A 19,493-nucleotide genomic window follows, 5' to 3' on the forward strand; every position below is an offset into this window, starting at 1 on the left:
TGCTTTTGTTTCAACTTCTATAACCAAGCCTATTATTGAATTCAATTAATTTCTTGTCACAATCAATTGGATTAAAATGCAGAAAATAATGTTTCCAGGGCTTGGGAGATGAAATCAACTTGGAAGGACACAATGGATGTTGTGAAGTTCCAGTCTCAACTTAAAGAAGCATACATTTTGAATTTAGTGTGTGGCTATAACACTTAAGTTTAGACAGTGTCAACTTTAGTCTTATGGTGTAAACTTTAGTTCAGCAAAAACAGTGATAATTTTTACATTAAATTCAGTTTGAGACACAACACTGTTTCAGTAGGAGTGTTGCACTGATGTGAGCATGTTTCCTGCATCTGGTTGTTGTACCAAATTTGGGAATGCTTCATGTTGACACTAGATATTAAAAGTGGAATACTTTTCCATTTGCTTGGTTTGACATCCTTCACCTTGATGAAAAAACAAATGTTCCCCAGACTGAGAAGAGCTTTCGTTTTTTCATCAGTGTAAATATGATCTCGGCTATAAATCAAGAGCCATAAAATCCAGGAAGTGACTGGGTAAAAAAGGTTTATTCAATGTCGTATCTATAAAGAAGCTTATGTATTGTCTTCAGGTGCTGTATCAATGTGAAGGATTTTTAGAAAAAAATAGAGACACAGTTTATGAAGAACCAATTAACATTCTGAAAGCAAGCAAGGTAAGTTCTCTTGCATAACGACCTGGTTTAGAGAAGCATGCATTGTCCTGATTAGGTACGGTCGAGTTCATCAAGGGGGTGGGGTGGAATATTCTAATTATTGTAATACATTTTGAAAATTTCAAAGATTGTCTGTCATTTGGAACTTTAAAATACTCAAGCAATTGCAAAAAAATACAATGGTCTCTGATGTCAACCATTTTGGATGCAAAAGTGTTAGATATTGGTTCTAGAATGATTACTTTTTTAATGAAGCTTCTGTATATTTTTTTGTTTGGCATGAAATCATACAAATTACAGGAGGTCAATTGGTCCATGTGTATATACTAGATCTTCAGCTAAAATGATCTATTATCCCATTTCATGGTCCTTTTCTCATCCTCCTACACCCTTTCAAATACACAATTTTCTGTTAACTGAGGTTTCTTTTTCAATAGTCACTTGCATGTTCTGATAATCCTCTGTTAAAATGTTTGTTGTGATGATCCTAAACTCTGGTCCTTTTACTGATTGTTTTCATTGGCTTTAAGAAAAAAATCTTGCTAATCAAACCTTACATAATTTTGAAACCCCCATTACATCCTCTCCTTTGTTTCAGTGGGGATAGGGGTAGTTTTCAAAACCTTTCTTCAGAACTATAACTTCCCAGTCCTGGTGGTATCATTCTAGTCTGTTTTCACTATATCCACAATCATAATGGGCCCAAGTTTCGGGCTGCACCTAGAACGGCACAGCCTCGACCTGGACGCCCGTTTTTCGCGCCAGAAAGTGCGCCTAAAAAATACTTACTGATTCTCCGGCTCCATGCAGGTCCTTTGGAGCTGGGCGTGGCGCAGCACGAGCTGTGGGGGGCGGAGCCAGGTCCCTGCGCTGGAAACCGTGCCAGGACCTCTGCACAGGCGCGCTACAGTGGGTGCGCATGTGCAGTAGCTCCAGGCGCCCAAAACTGTCTGAGCGTACAAAAATCTACACTTACTCCATTCTAAGTTAGTTTGGAGTAAGTTTTCACTGCCTAAACTTTCAAAATGGGTGTAAGTGGCTGGACACTCTCCTTTGGAAAAGAAATCTGTTCCAAACTGAAACTGTTCTAACTGACTAGAATTGGAGCAAACTAAATGCAATTTCTAAGAGATTCCATTCTAAACCAGTTGCTCAAAAAAACAGGAGCAACTCGGGCCAAAACTTGGCCCCAATGTGTCTAAAGTTGCACAAATTAATACCCCAAAGTATTGTACAAGTTCAATATTGCTTATTTGTTTTTGTATTCAATGACCTATCATAAAACCTATAATCCCATTTGCTTTTTCATAGTTTTTTTTGGACTTGCATTTCCATCTTTTTTAAAGATCTATATCTGTAATCCTAAATCTTTGTGCCCCCACTTCAATGATTATTTAGATATACTTCCTCTGATCAGAATCTTCAAAAATATACAAATTCAGATTACTTTCCATGGAACTGCATTTGCCTTCTATCTGCCGCCTCTTTATCCTCTTGTGTTCTGTCTCTGCTTGTCAAGCCCATAGTTTGGTAATTGCAGCATACCTAGATATTTTTCTGAAATTTTTAATATAAATGGAAAATTCAAAAAGTCCCAGCAGAGATTCTGGGTTTCGCTGCTACTCTGATCCTGCCAATCTGAAAAGTATCCATTTATCAAGGTTCAATTCAATTGATCAAATGTGACTTGTTCTTTCCAAATCCATGTTTACTGTTCCTTATTCACCCAGCTTCATTGATTCCATATGTGGTGGTCTATAATGTACTACCTTTTTTTCCCTTGACCCAGACAAATTACGTCTGCGTTCCATCAGTAAAAAGTTTTCTTTCTACAGCTGTAATGTTTTTAATCTGACGCACTCTTCCTCTCCTAACTATGGGATGACAACCTACTTGTAAATGTGCATTCCAGAAATGCATCCTCCCTTTTTATGATGTGGGTGTCTCCAACTCTCATTATTTACTGGTTAACTCCTAATGACCTTTGGTGAGTGAGTTCCGCTGATCCATCAAACACTAGTTCAAAACTAAACTCTGTCTTAAGCACTGTTTCCACAGCTTGAGTGAGTGTTGCAGCAGGTGTGGTTACCTTGGTTACCCAATTCCTTCTGTCAAATTTGACAGTAAACATTCCCAGTGATCATTTTCTGTTCTGCAGAAAAAATATTGTAAAGTGTTTTCAAGTTTTGTGTCTGTGTGAGACTTTAAATGCATATTTAATAGTTGGCTAGATCAATAGCTGTGGACACAACTTATTTAAAGATTTCCTCCTTGTTCTCCTCATGGAATTCCTGATGTAATGTTCAGAAGGTAATTTTAACATTTTTGCATGCTCTATGCATGATCACTTTTTTCACTTAACTTTTAGCCCCACTAACTGGATATATTTAGCTAGTTGAGTTTAATACCAGACTAGGTTCAGTTTCCAGACCACTTCAACTAAACTGGATGTGCTTCATTCCTGTATTAACGCAGCCCTTCCCAATTACAACACTCTACAGGTTCTGTGAAATCTAATCAATTTCATTTTGCCATCTGCAGATTGGATTCCTCTCATCATTTCAATGAATTAATTTACATTAAAACTACAGACAGTAGACTTGCTTTTCGCAACATGGGAGACTTAGCCCAATTCTGTGTCTCCACAGCTTTAAGAAATTACCTATTTCAGAATGTTCTCAATGTGGCAATCAGTTTCACATGGCTCGGTATACATGCTACTTACAAATGACAAAATAAAATTTGGATTGCTGTATTCCTAACTTCCACTAGGGTGAAGGCCAGTTTTAACTTTGACTTTATAACCATACACTCAAACACCAGGTGTTAAATTGTGTAATTGAGTCTGAAGTAGACTTGAGCTTGCTTTAACTGCACATTTTTGTTATTTCACAACTGCCAAGAACCTGAATGTTTCACGATGATTTTCAGTATGGATGGATTTAAATTGAGGAATTAAATTGTGTTGCATATAGTAATAATTGTAAAGGGATCGGCCACCCCTAAATGCTTTAACATAAGTACATAAGCAATAGGAGCAGGAGTAGGCCAGTCGGCCCCTCGAGCCTGCTCTGCCATTTAATAAGATCATGGCTGATCTGATCATGGACTCAGCTCCACTTCCCCGCCTGCTCCCCATAACCCCTCATTGTTTAAGAAACTGTCTATTTCTGTCTTAAATTTATTCAAAAGTCCCAGCTTCCACAGCTCTGAGGCAGCAAATTCCACAGATTTACAACCCTCCGAGAAGAAATTTCTCCTCATTTTTGTTTTAAATGGGTGGCCCCTTATTCTAAGATCATGCCCTCTAATTCTAGTCTCCCCCATCAGTGGAAACATCCTCCCTGCATCCACCTTGTCAAGCCCCCTCATAATCTTATATGTTTCAATAAGATCACCTCTCATTCTTCTGAATTCCAGTGAGTAGAAGCCCAGCCTACTCAACCTTTCCTCATAAATCAACTCCCTCATCCCCAGAATCAACCTAGTGAAACTTCTCTGAATTGCCTCCAAAGCAAGTATATCCTTTCGTAAATATGGAAACCAAAACTGCACGCAGTATTCTTGATGTGGCCTCACCAATACCTTATATAGCTTTAGCAATACTTCCTTGCCTTTATACCCTTTGCAATAAAGGCTGTAAGATTCCATTGGCCTTCCTGATCACTTACTGCATACTATCCTTTTGTGTTTCATGCACAAATACTCCCAGGTCCCGCTGTACTGCGGCACTTTGCAATCTTTCTCCATTTAAATAATAACTTGCTCTTTGATTTTTTTTTTCTGCCAAAGTGCATGACCTCATACTTTCCAACATTATATTCCATCTGCCAAATTTTTGCCCACTCATTTAGCCTGTCTGTCCTTTTGCAGATTTTTTTGTACTAGTCACACATTGCTTTTCCTCCTATCTTTGTATCATCAGCAAACTTGGCTATGTTACACTCAGCCCCTTCTTCCAAGCCGTTAATATCGATTGTAAATAGTTGGGGTCCCAGCACTGATCCCTGTGGCACCCCACTAGTTACTGGTTGCCAACCAGAGAATGAACCAGTTATCCTGACTCTCTGTTTTCTGTTAGCATGGATAGAGGATTGGCTAACTAATATATTACCCTGAACCGCGTGAACTTTTTTATCTTGTGCAGTAACCTCTAATGTGGCACCTTGTCAAATGCCTTCTGGAAGTCCAATTGCACCACATCGACTGGTTCCCCTTTATCCACTCTGTTCGTTACATCAAAGAATTCTAGCAAATTTGTCAAACATGACTTCCCCTTCATAAATCCATGCTGACTCTGCCTGCCTGAATTTTGCTTATCCAAATGTTCTGCTACTGCTTTAATAATGTATTCCAACATTTTCCCAACCACAGATGTTAGGCTAACTGGTCTAAATTTCTTGCTTTTTGTCTGCCTCCTTTTTTTAAATAGGAGTTACATTTGCATTTTTTCAATCTGCTGGGACTACCCCAGAATCCAGGGGATTTTGGTAAATTACAACCAATGCATCCACAATCCCTGCTGCTACTTCTCAAGACCCTAGGATGCAAGCCATCCGGTCCAGGGGATTTATCTGCTTTTAGTCCAGAATAAACTAATGTGAGTGTGTACTGTACACGTGAGTAAGTGTGACCTTAGTCGCTTTATTCTAACTCCAGAATGTTTGTACGGCATGGGAGGCCTGCTTATATACAGTGCTCCCAAGGGATGCTGGGATTCCTTTGGACTCCAACAGATACGCCCTCTGGTGGCGGTAGAATGCTGGTTACATAGGGTTGCATACATAACAAGTCCCATTATCTTATTGAGTACCACCTCCATTGTGATTGTGTTAAGTTCCTCCCCCCCTTATAGCCCCTAGACTATCCACTGTTGGAATATTGTCAGTGTCCTCTACCATAAAGACTGATACAAAATATTTGTTCAGAGTTTCTGCCATCTCCATGTTCCTCATTACTAATTCCCTGGTCACGTCCTCTAAGGAACCAACATTTACTTTAGCCACCCTTTTCCTTTTTATATATCGATAGAAACTCTTACTATCTATTTATATTTTGTGCTAGTTTAATTAGTCTCTCTCCCCTTTCTTAATCATTTTTTTAGTTCTTTGCTGGCTTTTAAAAGCTTTCTAGTCTTCTGTCCTCCCAGTAGTTTTGGCCACTTGTATGCCCTTGTTTTTAATTGGATACTGTCCTTTAGTTAGCCACGGATGGCTATTTTTTTCTCTTACACCCTTTCCTCCTCACTGGAATATATTTTTCTTGAGAGTTGATAAACATCTCTTTAAATGTACACCACTGTTCATCAACCATCCTGCATTTTAATCTACTTTCCCAGTCCACTTTACCCAACACTGCCTGTGACTCTAGTCTTAGTGTGGTTGACTCTTGATGCCTTTAGGATAACTAGGAAGAGAAAAAAATACTGACTTGCCAACATCTCCATATCCTAAAAACACATCTTTTTCAAAATGACCACACAGCACATTGGAGCTATTCTCTTGCCCTTTGAGTTTTTTTTCCATCAAATGGATCAAAACATTTTTTGCTTCTTTATAAACACTTCATTTTAGTTTGTTTTGCCATGCCTTGTGCCTCTTCGTCAGGAGTCGGCCTGGGTGGGACTATACAGGTGCGGATGGCTGTCAGCCAACTACAAGGGTGTAACAGCAACGATAGTTTACATTTTTAATGCACCAAAACATTCCCCAGATGATTTACAAGATGGGGGGATGGGACAGAAAAAAGGAGCGGAGGAGGGAGGACACAACTGAGGGGAGATGACCAAAGTTGCGGTTTAAGAAGGTTTACGGAAGGCTTTTGAGGATGGTGGCAAAGCAGAGGGTTTCGGGAGAATTTGAGTACAAAGGCATGATGGCTGAAGTTTGTGTTGCCCATACTAGAGCGATGGGAGGATGTAGACTGGGGCACAGGGCTGCAAGGGTTTGCAGAAATGGGGTGGAGCCAAGTCATGGGATTTGTGGATGAGGATTTTAAAAGTTATGCCTTGGGACATGAGATTGTGAAGCCTATCCATGCACTGGTTGTAATTTATCAAAATTCCCTGGATTCTGGGGAGGTCCCAGCAGATTGGAAATGGGGAAGCTGGGTTTCATATGGGATAAGATGGTTTCAGGGAGTTCTGGATGATTTTGGAGTTTGTGCAGGGTGGAGCATGGGAGACTGGCAAGGAGAGCACTGGAGATGTCTAAAATTGAGATGTGGGTCTGTGGGTAAGGTATAAGCAGAGACTAGCAATATTGTGGAGGTAGAATTAGGCAGTCTTGCTGATGGTTCAGGTTTGAAGCCTGATTTTAGGTCAGAGGAGACAGTTTTTGCTTCATTGGTTTCTGCTTGTGAAGGGGAGTGGAATCAGGCTAAGGTGCAAATTGATGGGAGGTGAATACTATGATATTGCCAATATAGAGCTGGAGAAAGTTCTGGCTCATCCATGATTTGGTGCTGGACAGAGTAGTAGAGACAAATGGCTAATGGTTATAATTTGGCAATTTTTGGATGCTGGCCTGATTGGATAATGTTGCTAAGAGATAGAATGTAGATGTTTAGGAGGAAAAGTCAGTGCAGGAAATGTATCCGTTGGAATATCAAAATCGCACAATGATACAGTAGTTATATGGAGCTGGACCACAGATGGTGCAGAATAGTGTAGTTGAGCATACTGAAGTTTGAGGAATACAGTTGCAGTAACATTGGATGTAATTGGTAATTTAACTAGTGATCTCATTACTGAGAGTGGGCAGGAAATGATTCAAACAGAGTGGCTGGTGATGTCTGTGGGGTTTCTCTCTCCACAGCTCTGTGGTTGAGATTTGGGAATTCAGCATGTGGGTTCAAACTAACTGCTTTAATGCTGGTGCACGAAGTGGTTGGCCACAATTATCTAAGGTGTAGTCTGTGCTGTCATGAAATAATTGATTCTGCCCCAAAATGTCTCAATGTTGGGATCTCTTTTTATCTTGTTACCTGTGTTGTCTTAAAGTCCGAGTTGATTACTGAGCTTTTCCATGGCAAGGAAGCTGTTTCTGCAGGAAGAGGTCAGATCTCCAATGTAACTTTGAAATCTTTAAGAAAAACTTTGCCAGCAACAAGTGAGCACAAGAAAACCGTGGGCTATCAGGTAACCTAAAAACAAAAGCATTATTTTCCAAACCACAATATGCTTGGATTTTCAAAGTTGCCTTTACAACTGAATGGTTATAAAGTATAGTTTAATGTTTGCATTTTTCAAGAACAATGTGATGACCCTAACAATGGGGATTGTTTGACTTTGTCACACAAATAGAATAGATAGTAACACAACTAATGGTGATGCTTTCCACCAGTATGATAAACATAGGTATGCAAAGTTTTAATTTCCCAAAGATTTTTAAACTTGGATTTCCACTGATTGGCTATATATAATCTAATGGTCAAATTGAGCATCACGCAGTATAATTATAGACATGGACCTAAAAATTGCAATTCCCTTGTATGAAGGTCTTATCACTCTCTCTCTTCCCCCAAACTTTATTGCAAAAAATGAAAACATTGCACATAGCAGGCTGTGTGCAAGTGGTGGTTGTTGAAAAATGCATCAAATTTGCAACTGCACACAATGGGGCTAATGCAGCCCAAGCATCCAGCATGGAGTGCAAATGGACTGAGCATTTACTGGCACTCCAAGATTGTCTCATATAACATGACTGCCATGTCAGAGTTAAATATTTGGGTGCCAGCAGCCAGAGAAAAGATACTGACTGCCTACTGTGTGACTGACCACTTCCTGCCATGGTGGTAGGGATACCACTGGGGTCAGGATGCCTAATATTTTTAATCTATAGCTATCCATCTCCATCTCGAGTTCTCCATTCGATCAGAGAAGGCCAAGAGGAGATGAGAGATTTTTTTAAAGTATGAAGGGCTTTGAACTGAATAGGGAAGTATTGTTGCCTCTAGTTGGAGAGGGGGTGAGGGTGGGTAGGAGGATTTTCTTTACGCAGGGCTGTTGTAGCAAAGAATGTTTGTCACGGAATAGTTAACAGAGACCATACATGACTTAAGTGGATAAATATTTGAAGATGGGGAGAGTGCAGTGGATGTGACTTGATTTTGGATGCAGATGGGCAGAATAGCCTCCTTCTATGCTGGAAACATGTATGGTGATTTGGATCTTTTTCTCCCCCCCCCCCCCCCCCCCCCCCAAGCTCTGTTCCTTCATAGGAAGATGTCACATCTACGCTTGGTGTCGCAGAGCTAAGATTGGAGCCTCTGGGGTGGGGCAATTGAACAATATACTTCCAAACTTTGATGTGGCATGTTACTGTTCTAGCATATAGCATCTCACTTATCTACTGAAAACTGTTAAATGAAAAATGAGTATTCTTTTAAGAGCTAGCTGTTTGTGTCGACAAGGTTAGCGTAATATCTAGCATTTCAGTGTGTTTTCAAGTTGCTAACAAATGATAAACATTTTCTGTAGTTTAGAGCTTCACTCCATCTACTAATGGAGGCTTTGAATTCGACAACCCCTCACTATGTCCGCTGCCTAAAGCCAAACGATACAAAGCAACCATTCACGTGAGTTAATCCGGTCCTGTTGTTCTTAATGCCAGTAAGTATAGACACACTTGTAAGTGTCTCCTAAAATGGTGTTAAGTAAAACTAACAACTGCAGATAGGTAAAAATGTGCAAAATATGCCATAACATTTAATTTTACCAGTAAAAAGAACAGGAAAAAAATAGCAAATTAATCTTATCTGAAATTCTTGCCACTGCACAAAGACGTCAGTATTCAAGGGGAAATGCATAGAATCCATTTTAGCCCCATTCCCCGGCCCTTTCCTCAACTTCTCAAATTTTCCCTTTTCAAATATTTATCCACTTCCTTTTTACTGAACTATAATGGATTCTGCTTCTGTCACTGTTCCTGGTAGACCATTCCATAGCCTAATGATGCTCTACATTTAAAAAATAACTTTCTCCTGACCTCTGCCTTTGTTGTTTTGGTAAAGTTATGCGCTCTAGTTACTGATTCAATGACCAGTGAAAATACTTCATCCCTATTTACTTCATTAAAACCCCTCAGTTTTGAATTCTTTCACCCCTCTACTTCACTTCATTGAACCCTTCTCAAACCCATTTTTTTAGACCAGGCTTTTGTTCGCTGTTAATCTCTGCCTTTATGGCTTGGTGCACATTTCCCTGTGTCTTTCAGCTTGTGAAATGCCTTGAGATGTTTTTTTTTATTAAAGGAGCTATATAAATGCAAAATGGTGGTGACAACTACACTATTGGGGAAAGTGTTTCACTGTTGCTGTTTGGACTTCTGGAGGATGTTTTGATACTTAAAGGGAGGCTATAACATTTGTGTTTAGCATAGTTATTATCGTTAGATGTATTTGATACAACGTAGTCTTAATTTTCTGGAGAGAGGAAGTTCCTTTTGAAATGCTAACATTTTAGCAATTTAAGTTTAAGAACAACAATGATACCATGGTCAGTATATATTTACAATTAGAATTGAGCATTGACTTTATACAACTGTATGAATTTCATTATCCAGTTTGGAGGGTTGGGGTTGGTGGTGGTGTGACAACACCTGGAATTAGTGATCAATTTTATGCTATCCTGTTAAGAAAGGAAGATGACTGTAAAGCTGCTGCTATGTCCCACTTCCCAGCTATACCCTTTGATTCAGCATCCTGTGGGTTGGGGGGGTTTAAGCCCTAAAGAGAAACCATTTCCAGTGACACAAGGGCTGGTAACCAGTGAACACAAATTTAAGGTGATTGGTAAAAGAACCAGAGACGACATGAGGAAACTTTTTTTCACAGAGCGAGTTGTTGTGATCTGGAATATGCACTGCCTGACAGGGTGGTTGGAAACCGATTCAATAGTAACATTCAAAAGAGAATTGAATAAATACTTGAAGGGGAAAAAAATTACAGGGCTGTGTGGAAAGAGCAGGGGAGCTGGATTAATTGGATAGCTCCACCAAAGAGCTCCATTTCTGGCATAGGCACGATGGGCTGAATGGCTTCCTTCTGTGTTGTATCATGCTATGATTCTAATGTGAGCAGGCAACTGACTGCTACCCACTTGCAATGTTGAATAGTGGAAGGCAAAAACCAGCAGGTAACATTCTAAGGTTTGAAAAGAGCTTATGGATGATCAGCTCTTTAAAATATTGGAAATGACACAGCAGTGCAGTAGACCCCTTTTGAGTTTTTAGTATTTGAATTCTGCTTTCTCCATTTGTAATTATTGGCTACTGATCTCCATGTTTCTGCTACAGGTTTAATCCAAAGAGAATGGTACAACAATTAAGAGCATGTGGAGTTCTTGAGACGATCCGACTCAGTGCTGCTGGATATCCATCGAGGTCTGTGGGTTGAAAATGGTTCAAACTTACAAGAACTGTGTGTTGAGTTTCTTCATTTTATTTTTTTTGTCTTGTGATATTCTTGTATGTGAGCCCTAGCTCTCTGTGCCTTAGTGCTTTCACTTGCTCTGATATCTAGCCAAATTCATAATGTGCTGAGCGATTGAACACTCTTCAGTGTTTCAGCTAAAGGGTTTATCATGTGCCCTTAAGTCTTCATTCTCTTTTGGAAAGTGACAGTTTACCACTACACAGCCACAAACTTTGACTTGGACTTTAACTACAAGTGGGTAGGAGCAGTAACACTACATACCTTTTATAGTAGTTAAGCTTCATTGTTCCTCGTGATTGGGCCATAATTTGCTGTCAATATAACGGTGAGGCTAATGGCACTTGCCATTATTTATGCGCAAATGCTACAGGCAAGGGCAGATACGTGGTTAAACCTAGAAGTTGCTGTCCGAGATGCGCCACTCCGCTGTTAGTTTGGTGAAAATGCCATCTTACTGTCTGGTTCATGATAGAAATGCATTGAATGGTGTGAAGTTGCTGTATTTACACGGTAGATACGAATTAAACTTGCCACAGAAGGTTAAGACTTGTCCATTTCGGTTTAAGTTTCCTTTTAATGAAGTGATGAGTGTTCATTACTGCCAGTCAACCTCTCTGGCTCTGAACATTAACTATTACAAGTGTGGAGTCTCATTCCTTCACGTTTTAATTGTTGGAGATTTAAAAATGTAAGATTTAAAAAAAAAAAAAATCTTTTACTTTTACGTTTCCTTCTGCCTCTTCCACTCCCCCCCCCCCCCCCCCCCCCAATCTAATTTATTTCCTCCTTTATTTCTCTTTCTGTACCTGATTTGACATTGAATTCAACCACCCTAATCTACACTTTCGTCTCCGTCCTTGTGCTGTTAATTTCACAATCCTTTGGATTGGTTAAGGAGATGCACAATTGCTTTCCCAGTTCACTCGGGTCCCAGATCCTGTTACCCTCGCTGCGACGTTAGCCGCTCACACTTCCAGCAACTTGCCACGCAAAAAAATTAAACCTAAATGGGCAAGTAACTAACTGCAGATGCTTAGATTCACTCCTCCAGCAAATTATGACCCAATAGTTGGCAGTTGTGCTGAATTATGATGAAAGTAATATCCTTAGATTTTTTTTTTTCTCAGTTTGCACATGCTATCTAGTATGATATCTCTTTCTGTAGGCTCCAGACAAACTTGCTGATTTGATAATAAATAACTTCAAAAATTGCGAGCAAGCAGAGTTCTGAGTTGTGTTGTGAGTTGGAGCCCCGACCTGTGTGAGAACACCACCGCTATAAATAAAGCTGGAGTGCCGGGCCCTGGAACATCGTGAGTGACAGTGCGGCGAATAAGGGTAGGGGGCCCAGAAGAGCCGAGGATAGCACGGGCCAGCCCACACTGTGATATGTGTGCACACTAGGTCCGTGCAGCAGAGCAGGTCTCCAGTCGTCCTGGTTAACCCTTGCCACTGGATAAAAGCCTAGCTCTGTCGAGCCCGTGTGGTGGCTGATGTGCAACAGTCACAACACGTTTTTAAAAAAAAAAAAAGAATCCACGCACAGGCATCTTCCACCCCTTCAATTGGAGTTCAGGACTGGAACATCAACTCCTTCATTGAAACATCTGTGAACTCTTGTGGAAGCAAGTCATCCTCGTTCGAAGGACCGCCTATGATGATCAGAGATTTGTATATGAATGGAATGGCTTGGCCCCTGCACATACCCCAGCCACAGATGAATCTACCAAAACCGTAACCCGTGTAAATTAAACTGGGTTATAATTTGATTAAAACTGAATATTAATCCCATATGTACAGTGACAGAAGCCAGTATTATGCTAAACCTTTGACTAAAATACTTGGGGGGCCAAAATTGCCCCTTTCTCAAAGGGCTGAGGCGGACACGGGTCGGAAGGAATCACTGCTCGGTCAGCGGGAGGAGCCGCCATTTTGCATATTGCCCTCCTTTTGTGTTGGAGAGGTGTCTGGGACCGCCCCTACCGTTTTCCCGCCGTGTCGTGCGCGTGCCGACTCCTTACCGACCGTGGCAGCCCCCTTTCAGGAATTGCCCCGCAGGAGCACCGCCGCCGGTCGGTGCCACTGACTGCTTTTTCTGTCTGTGCCATTTTAGTAGCTGGGCGGCGCGGCCACCCTGATGGGGGAGGTCATACTGTTGGTGACTCCATTTTATTTTTAATTTTCAGCCAACTACCAGGTTGGGCCGACAATTGTGTCTGTGGGTACGACCGGGCCAGTGGCCTGGCACCCCCTCTTGGGTGCCAGGCCAGTGGCCCAGCCAAAACCCTCCCTGGTGGCCCAGTGTTTGCCACCTGGTGCTGGTGACTTGGAGCGTCAGCCCCTAGACCCGCCCCCACTTCCGATCCGCTAGTGGTGGCCAACTATTTGAGTTTGATAGAGACTTTCTGTGTTAATTAAGAAATGTGGATATTAGTAGGGTAAGCCCAAGTATCTTGATCGTTGACCATTCCAATGAAGGGGGAATACACAATTGTAAATTTCTTTGAATTAGCTGTAGTTCTTTACGATGGGAGGAAAAGTTGGCCTCGTGTTCAACTATCACTTCCTCAGAGCAACGTAGGCAGAGGCATGTGGGCACTAGACTGTCTGCCAGCCCCACTGTGTATGATCCAGAGGATGAAAAAGGTAATTGGAATCATTTCTAAAAATATTCAAATACTCAAATCAAAAGCAAACCCCCACCGTAATGATGGTAAGAACACACAACACAGTAAGGCAGGAGCTGCATTTTCCATTTTAGATTACCTCCTCCTCCGCACGCCCCCCCCCCCCCCCAAAAAAAAACCTGGTGATTTCTGAAACCAGCCATAATACAAACAGGACTGCTTCACAAGCTAGCAATGAGGCATTGTATCTGCAACACTGTCGTCGTTTTAAGCAGTCCTTGTTTCGATGATGACTTGCTTCCACACCAAAAAGGGATGAGTTCACAGATGTTTCAAAGAAGGACCTGACATTCCAGGTCCCGAACTAAATATTGAAGGGTGGAAGATGCCTGTGCTTAGATTTTTTTAACGTGTGGTGGCCACTGTAAGTGGTTTCACTCGAGTGTTTTCGAAGCACCCCTACTTTACAATAGTTCTAACGCTGGGAGTGATTACTCTACTGAACAGATGAATGAGTCCGGGACGGGTACCTTGGTCCGAGTACCAGCAATGCTTTTATTAAAGTTAAAACACATGCCTGCACCCAGTAAAACCACACACCCCCTGGTGTGTAAAACAAACACATTCCGTACAATATAGTCTGGCCCATCTAAACGGGCCCCTAACGCAAAGTATCCACGTCTAAAACCTCCCCTGAAAACCCCCAAGATATTGGTTGGGAGAACCCACGATACCCTCTCACACCGTGGCTGTGATCTTAAAAGGTGTGTGTGCAGAGATGATGTTCACCGATTCATTGGCTTATTTGCTGCTTCTCCTGATGAAACAGTGTCTCTTCTGGTTTCTTCTCTCTGTCCCATACGGAGGGCTTGGTCCTTGTAGAGGCGAGGCGAGCGAGAGCAAGAGAGCGATGTGTGGCCGCACGGTCTCTTTTATATCCCAATACTGTCCGCTCTTTCAGGCTGAATAAAGTTTTGTTTTGAGGCTTCCTGTGGGTGTCTTTTTTTTTGCCCAATAAAGTTTCCTTGTTTTTGAGGCTTCCTGTTTTGAGTCCAGTGATGGGTTTTTGCTTCCGATCGGTCTGGGCTTAATGGCTTTCTATTGTTCTGGTATCTCATCCAGGTAATGGCTCGATCACTGATCAGTTCACCTGATCTACCTTTGACAAGTTCACATTGCTTAACAATGGGCTCTCCATCTGCTCATCACCCGCGATGAATGTCCATGTCTTAGCCATTGTCTTCCCAGAACCCATCATTCTAAGTCCAACATGGAGAAGCTCCTGGGCCCCTCCCACAAACAGCTTCCAGCTTTTTCTGTGGTGAGAAAAATATTAAAACGCAATGTCCAATAAATTCTTGGATTAAAATGCAGTGTCCAGATCCTTGGGGATTCGATGCTTACAGTCCTTACAGCTGGAACATTGTGACCGATGCTTAAATACATTGCATCTTTTTGCAAGCGCACAAGGGGGTTTTATTAGACTGGAGATAGCGAAAGAAGATACCGATGTAACCATGGATCAGGTAGAAGGCTGAGAACAGAATGTAATTGATTAATGTGCATTGTACCTGTGCATGACAACCAATGAGTTCCAGCACACACTTTAGTCATGAAGAAAGCTTATGATCAGTGGCAATATCAAGTAGTGCGTTTATGTGTGGATGTAGGAACACTGTCCTATAAAATTAATTTGCTGGGGCTGAGTGACCTGTTTCATGTATGTATGCTTGGGTTTACTAGTCACTAGATGGTACCACTGTCTGAGGTCATTGGGCTGCGCGGCCCAGGTATAAAAGGCCAGCCATCTTGTAATGTAATCACTTTGGGCCCTAATAAAGTAGAGCCAAGTTTGTACCTGTTCGGAGTTTACAGTATTCAGTCTATTGAGTTATTGCATACACAACAATTTCTGTGCTGTAACATTTTATGATTCCATAAAAGATTGACTTTTGTGTTGAAGTTTACTCAATTTTGTTTTTCAGATGGACCTATGTAGATTTTTTTAGCCGCTATAGAGTTTTGATGAGAAAAAATGACATTCATGTAAACAAGAAACAGACCTGTAAAAATGTGTTGGAAAATCTAATCCAGGTAATCAGTTCTGTGCTGTATTTTTGTCATGCTTAAAGGGCAAGTTACTGGAGGGGAGGGGAAAGTGCCCTTTATATTGAAATAACTCTTCTGGGTCTTGATCAGAACATTTATTTGAAAATATTTGTTTCTTGATAAACTGGTTATTTGATTTACAGATTTACTTTGCATATTTAATTCACAGTATTTGGTATTTTTGCTGTGTGCAAAAACATTAATGAAAATATACAATTAGAACTGAAGCAATTACTTGATATTATATTCTGATACTCCATTAACTGTTGGTTGGGATTTTCAAATCTTCATCTACAAGTCTCATTGCTAGCTTGTGAAGCAGCCCTGTTTGTAGTGTGGCTGGTTTCAGAAATCACCAAGTTTGGGGGAGGGGGGTGGGGGGAAGAGGGAAGAGGAGAGGAAAGGAAAGAGAGAGAGAGAGTGAGAGGAGGAAGATGATGTGAAATGGAAAATGCTGCTCCTGCCTTATTGTTACCAGTTTGTACTTGAACATACTGGTAATTCTCCCACCTAACTGCTTTCTGCAAGAGGATTTCATGAATCATGTACATTGTGCTTGTGGGCATCTCGTATTTATGTGACTCTTCAGCTGTAATTCATATTAACTATTCTGCCTGTGCGGAAACTAAAGAATTAAGAATGATTTCTCTGGCGAGTGAGCAAAACTCATTTAACTTTACTATTTACATTATTCAGCTTTTTCCAGATACCTCTTGGCCTTAGCAATTATACTTGAAGTATTCAATCTGTTTATCATTATGTGGATATCATTTGATCCATCGATTAGCCAGACGTAATGATAACCAGGAAGGCAACATGATCTCAAAGACCATTTCTTGTGTAGATAGGAGTGGATCCTAAAGGGTGTTTTTTAAATGCAGAAAACCCCTGTGATGTATAGATTCATTTATTGTGGTTGAAGGCTATCGGAGCCCAGAAATTAGCTTTCCATGGGGGCAGGAAATTTAGTATAGGCAGGAAACACTTTCCTGTCTACGTGCAGAACCTAAATCTGAATCATGTCCAGTTCTGCAAAATGTATCTACACCAGGCGAGCCGCAAAACAATATTATATTGGGTTGGGGGTTCACGTTGAATAGCATTTCCTGATAGTGTGCATTTTAAGAGCAATGGGCTTATATTTCTCCCTGTTCAGCAGGTCTTTTACTGTCCTTGGGTATTAATGTTCAGAGCTAAATAGAACAGATTGATCGGTCCGCTATCTGCGGTTTGCTGTTCCTGTGGTTTCAAGGATTTTTTAAATGCGGGTCTTAACACAAACTATTCCAATGTATAATGCTGAATAAAGGAGAGGATTCAAATTAAAGTGAGGAGGATTTGGGCATTGAAGGCTCAAGGGCAGAGATGGCCAAACAGATAATGGGCTGGATTTTCAGCTAATTTGTGCCCCGTTTAGCGCTTTGGTGGGTGAAAAAATATTTCTTTTGCGTGAAAAGAAACGCACAAGTCTTTGTGCCCGGATGGAACTTTTGGCATTGGTTTTGCTTAGCGCCCGCCCGCTGTTTTCACCGTTTGGATGATGTAAATTGTCGTGCGACGCTGCGCTAATGTCCCGGACGCAACGTTTGAGCATATCGCCCGATTTAGCATCCACCCGAGAACCCGCCAGCAAAAAGCAGTCGTGCCCCGGGCTAACAGCACCATCTTGGAAATGGAGGAGAAAGTCAGAGTTCTGAATGATCAAGGAGAAAGCTGCGTTACTTTATACTTTTCATTGTGAGGTTTGAGAGTTTATAGTTTGTTTTAAAGGACATTTAAGGATATTTTAAAAGATGGGGGTTATACTATGTCAGCCATTAATCCTGGCTGCTATATTTATACGGCGTCAAACTGAAAGAAGGCTTATTGATGATTTTTAACGTAATCGAAGAGGTCGCAGACGTTCCCACTGACACTTGGGAGTCCCTAATTGGAGGAAGCGCATCCGGGAGGACGCTGAGCACCTCAAGTCTCATCACCGAGAGCATGCAGAAATCAAGCGCAGGCAGCGGAAAGAGCGTGCGGCAAACCTGTCCCACCCACCCTTTCCCTCAACGGCTGTCCCACCAGTGACCGAGACTGTGGTTCTCATATTGGACTGTTCAACCTCCTAAGGACTCATTTTTAGAATGGAAGCCAGTCTTCCTCGATTCTGAGGGACTGCCTATGATGATGATGTATGGGGAAGAGGCCTTAACCCACACGAGTTTACAGGGAACATCGCTCATGCCTGCAGCTCTCTGAGGCACAGTGCGTTAGAAGGCTGCGCTTCCGAAAAGAAGTGCTGACAGAGATATGCTAACTCGTACAAGCAGACCTACAACCTGCCAGCGGCAACAAGACTGCACTGCCATCGAGGTGAAGGTAACTGCAGAAAGTGGTTAGTGTTGTAACTTAAAGACTCTGACCAGATACTGTAAGCTCAAAGTAGTGTGTGACCATAGTCCTTTATTACAGATCTCCAGAGTGCCTCTCCAGCCTGTGAGGCCTCCTTATGTACAGGTGCTCCCAAGAGATTGTGGGATCCCTTGGGACTCCAGGGGATGAGCCCTCTGGTGGTTAAACACGGAATTTACAGGTTCACATATATAACAGTTAGAATGTGGAACTCGCTGCCACACAGCAGTTGAGGTGACTGGCATAGATGCATTTAAAGGGAAGCTAGATAAACACGAGGGAAAAAGGAAGTGAAGACTTTGTTGATGATGTTAGATGAAAAAGGGTGGGAGGTGACTCGAGTGGAGCATAAAGACCGGCACGGACCTGCTGGGCTGAATAGCCTGTTTCTGTGCTTTAAATACTATATAATACTGTGCAAAATATTTATCTCATTGCTGTTTGGGACCTTGCTGTGTTGTGTGAAAATAGGCTGCTTCATTTTTCTAGGTAGGTAATGAGAGGGGATTAATTAGCAATCTTGTTGTGCGAGGCCCCTTGAGGAAAAGTGACCATAATATGGTGGAATTCTGCATTAGGAATGAAACAGTTAATTCAGAGACCATGGTCCAGAACTTAAAGAAGGCTAACTTTGAAGGCATGAGGCGTGAATTGGCTAGGATAGATTGGCGAATGATACTTAAGGGGTTGACTATTGATGGGCAATGGCAGACATTTAGAGATCGCATGGATGAACTACAACAATTGTACATTCCTGTCTGGCGTAAAAATAAAAAAGGGAAGGTGGCTCAACCGTGGCTATCAAGGGAAATCAGGGATAGTATTAAAGCCAAGGAAGTGGCATACAAATTGGCCAGAAATAGCAGCGAACTCGGGGACTGGGAGAAATTTAGAACTCAGCAGAGGAGGACAAAGGGTTTGATTAGGGCAGGGAAAATAGAGTATGAGAAGAAGCTTGAAGCGAACATTAAGACGGATTGCAAAAGTTTCTATAGATATGTAAAGAGAAAAAGGTTAGTAATGACAAACGTAGGTCCCCTGCAGTCAGAATCAGGGGAAGTCATAACGGGGAACAAAGAAATGGCAGACCAATTGAACAAGTACTTTGGTTCGGTATTCACGAAGGAGGACACAAACAACTTTCCGGATATAAAAGGGGTCAGAGGGTTTAGTAAAGCGGAGGAACTGAGGGAAATCCTTATTAGTTGGGAAATTGTGTTGGGGAAATTGATGGG

At 41.6% G+C, this 19,493-nt stretch overlaps 1 protein-coding gene across 1 annotated transcript in view; it reads left to right on the forward strand.

Moving 5' to 3' along the window:
- The window catches only part of LOC139229006 (unconventional myosin-Va-like), a 193,154-nt gene that overhangs the window by 87,560 nt on the left and 86,101 nt on the right, over positions 1 to 19,493 (forward strand). The window contains exons 14-18 of the mRNA XM_070860669.1: positions 608 to 691; positions 7,692 to 7,829; positions 9,171 to 9,268; positions 10,987 to 11,073; positions 15,738 to 15,846. Of these exons, the coding sequence (XP_070716770.1) occupies positions 608 to 691; positions 7,692 to 7,829; positions 9,171 to 9,268; positions 10,987 to 11,073; positions 15,738 to 15,846 (516 nt within the window). The remainder of the gene's footprint in view (positions 1 to 607; positions 692 to 7,691; positions 7,830 to 9,170; positions 9,269 to 10,986; positions 11,074 to 15,737; positions 15,847 to 19,493) is intronic.

Source organism: Pristiophorus japonicus, chromosome 18 (assembly GCF_044704955.1).
Source record: "Pristiophorus japonicus isolate sPriJap1 chromosome 18, sPriJap1.hap1, whole genome shotgun sequence".
Classification (NCBI taxonomy): domain Eukaryota; kingdom Metazoa; phylum Chordata; class Chondrichthyes; family Pristiophoridae; genus Pristiophorus; species Pristiophorus japonicus.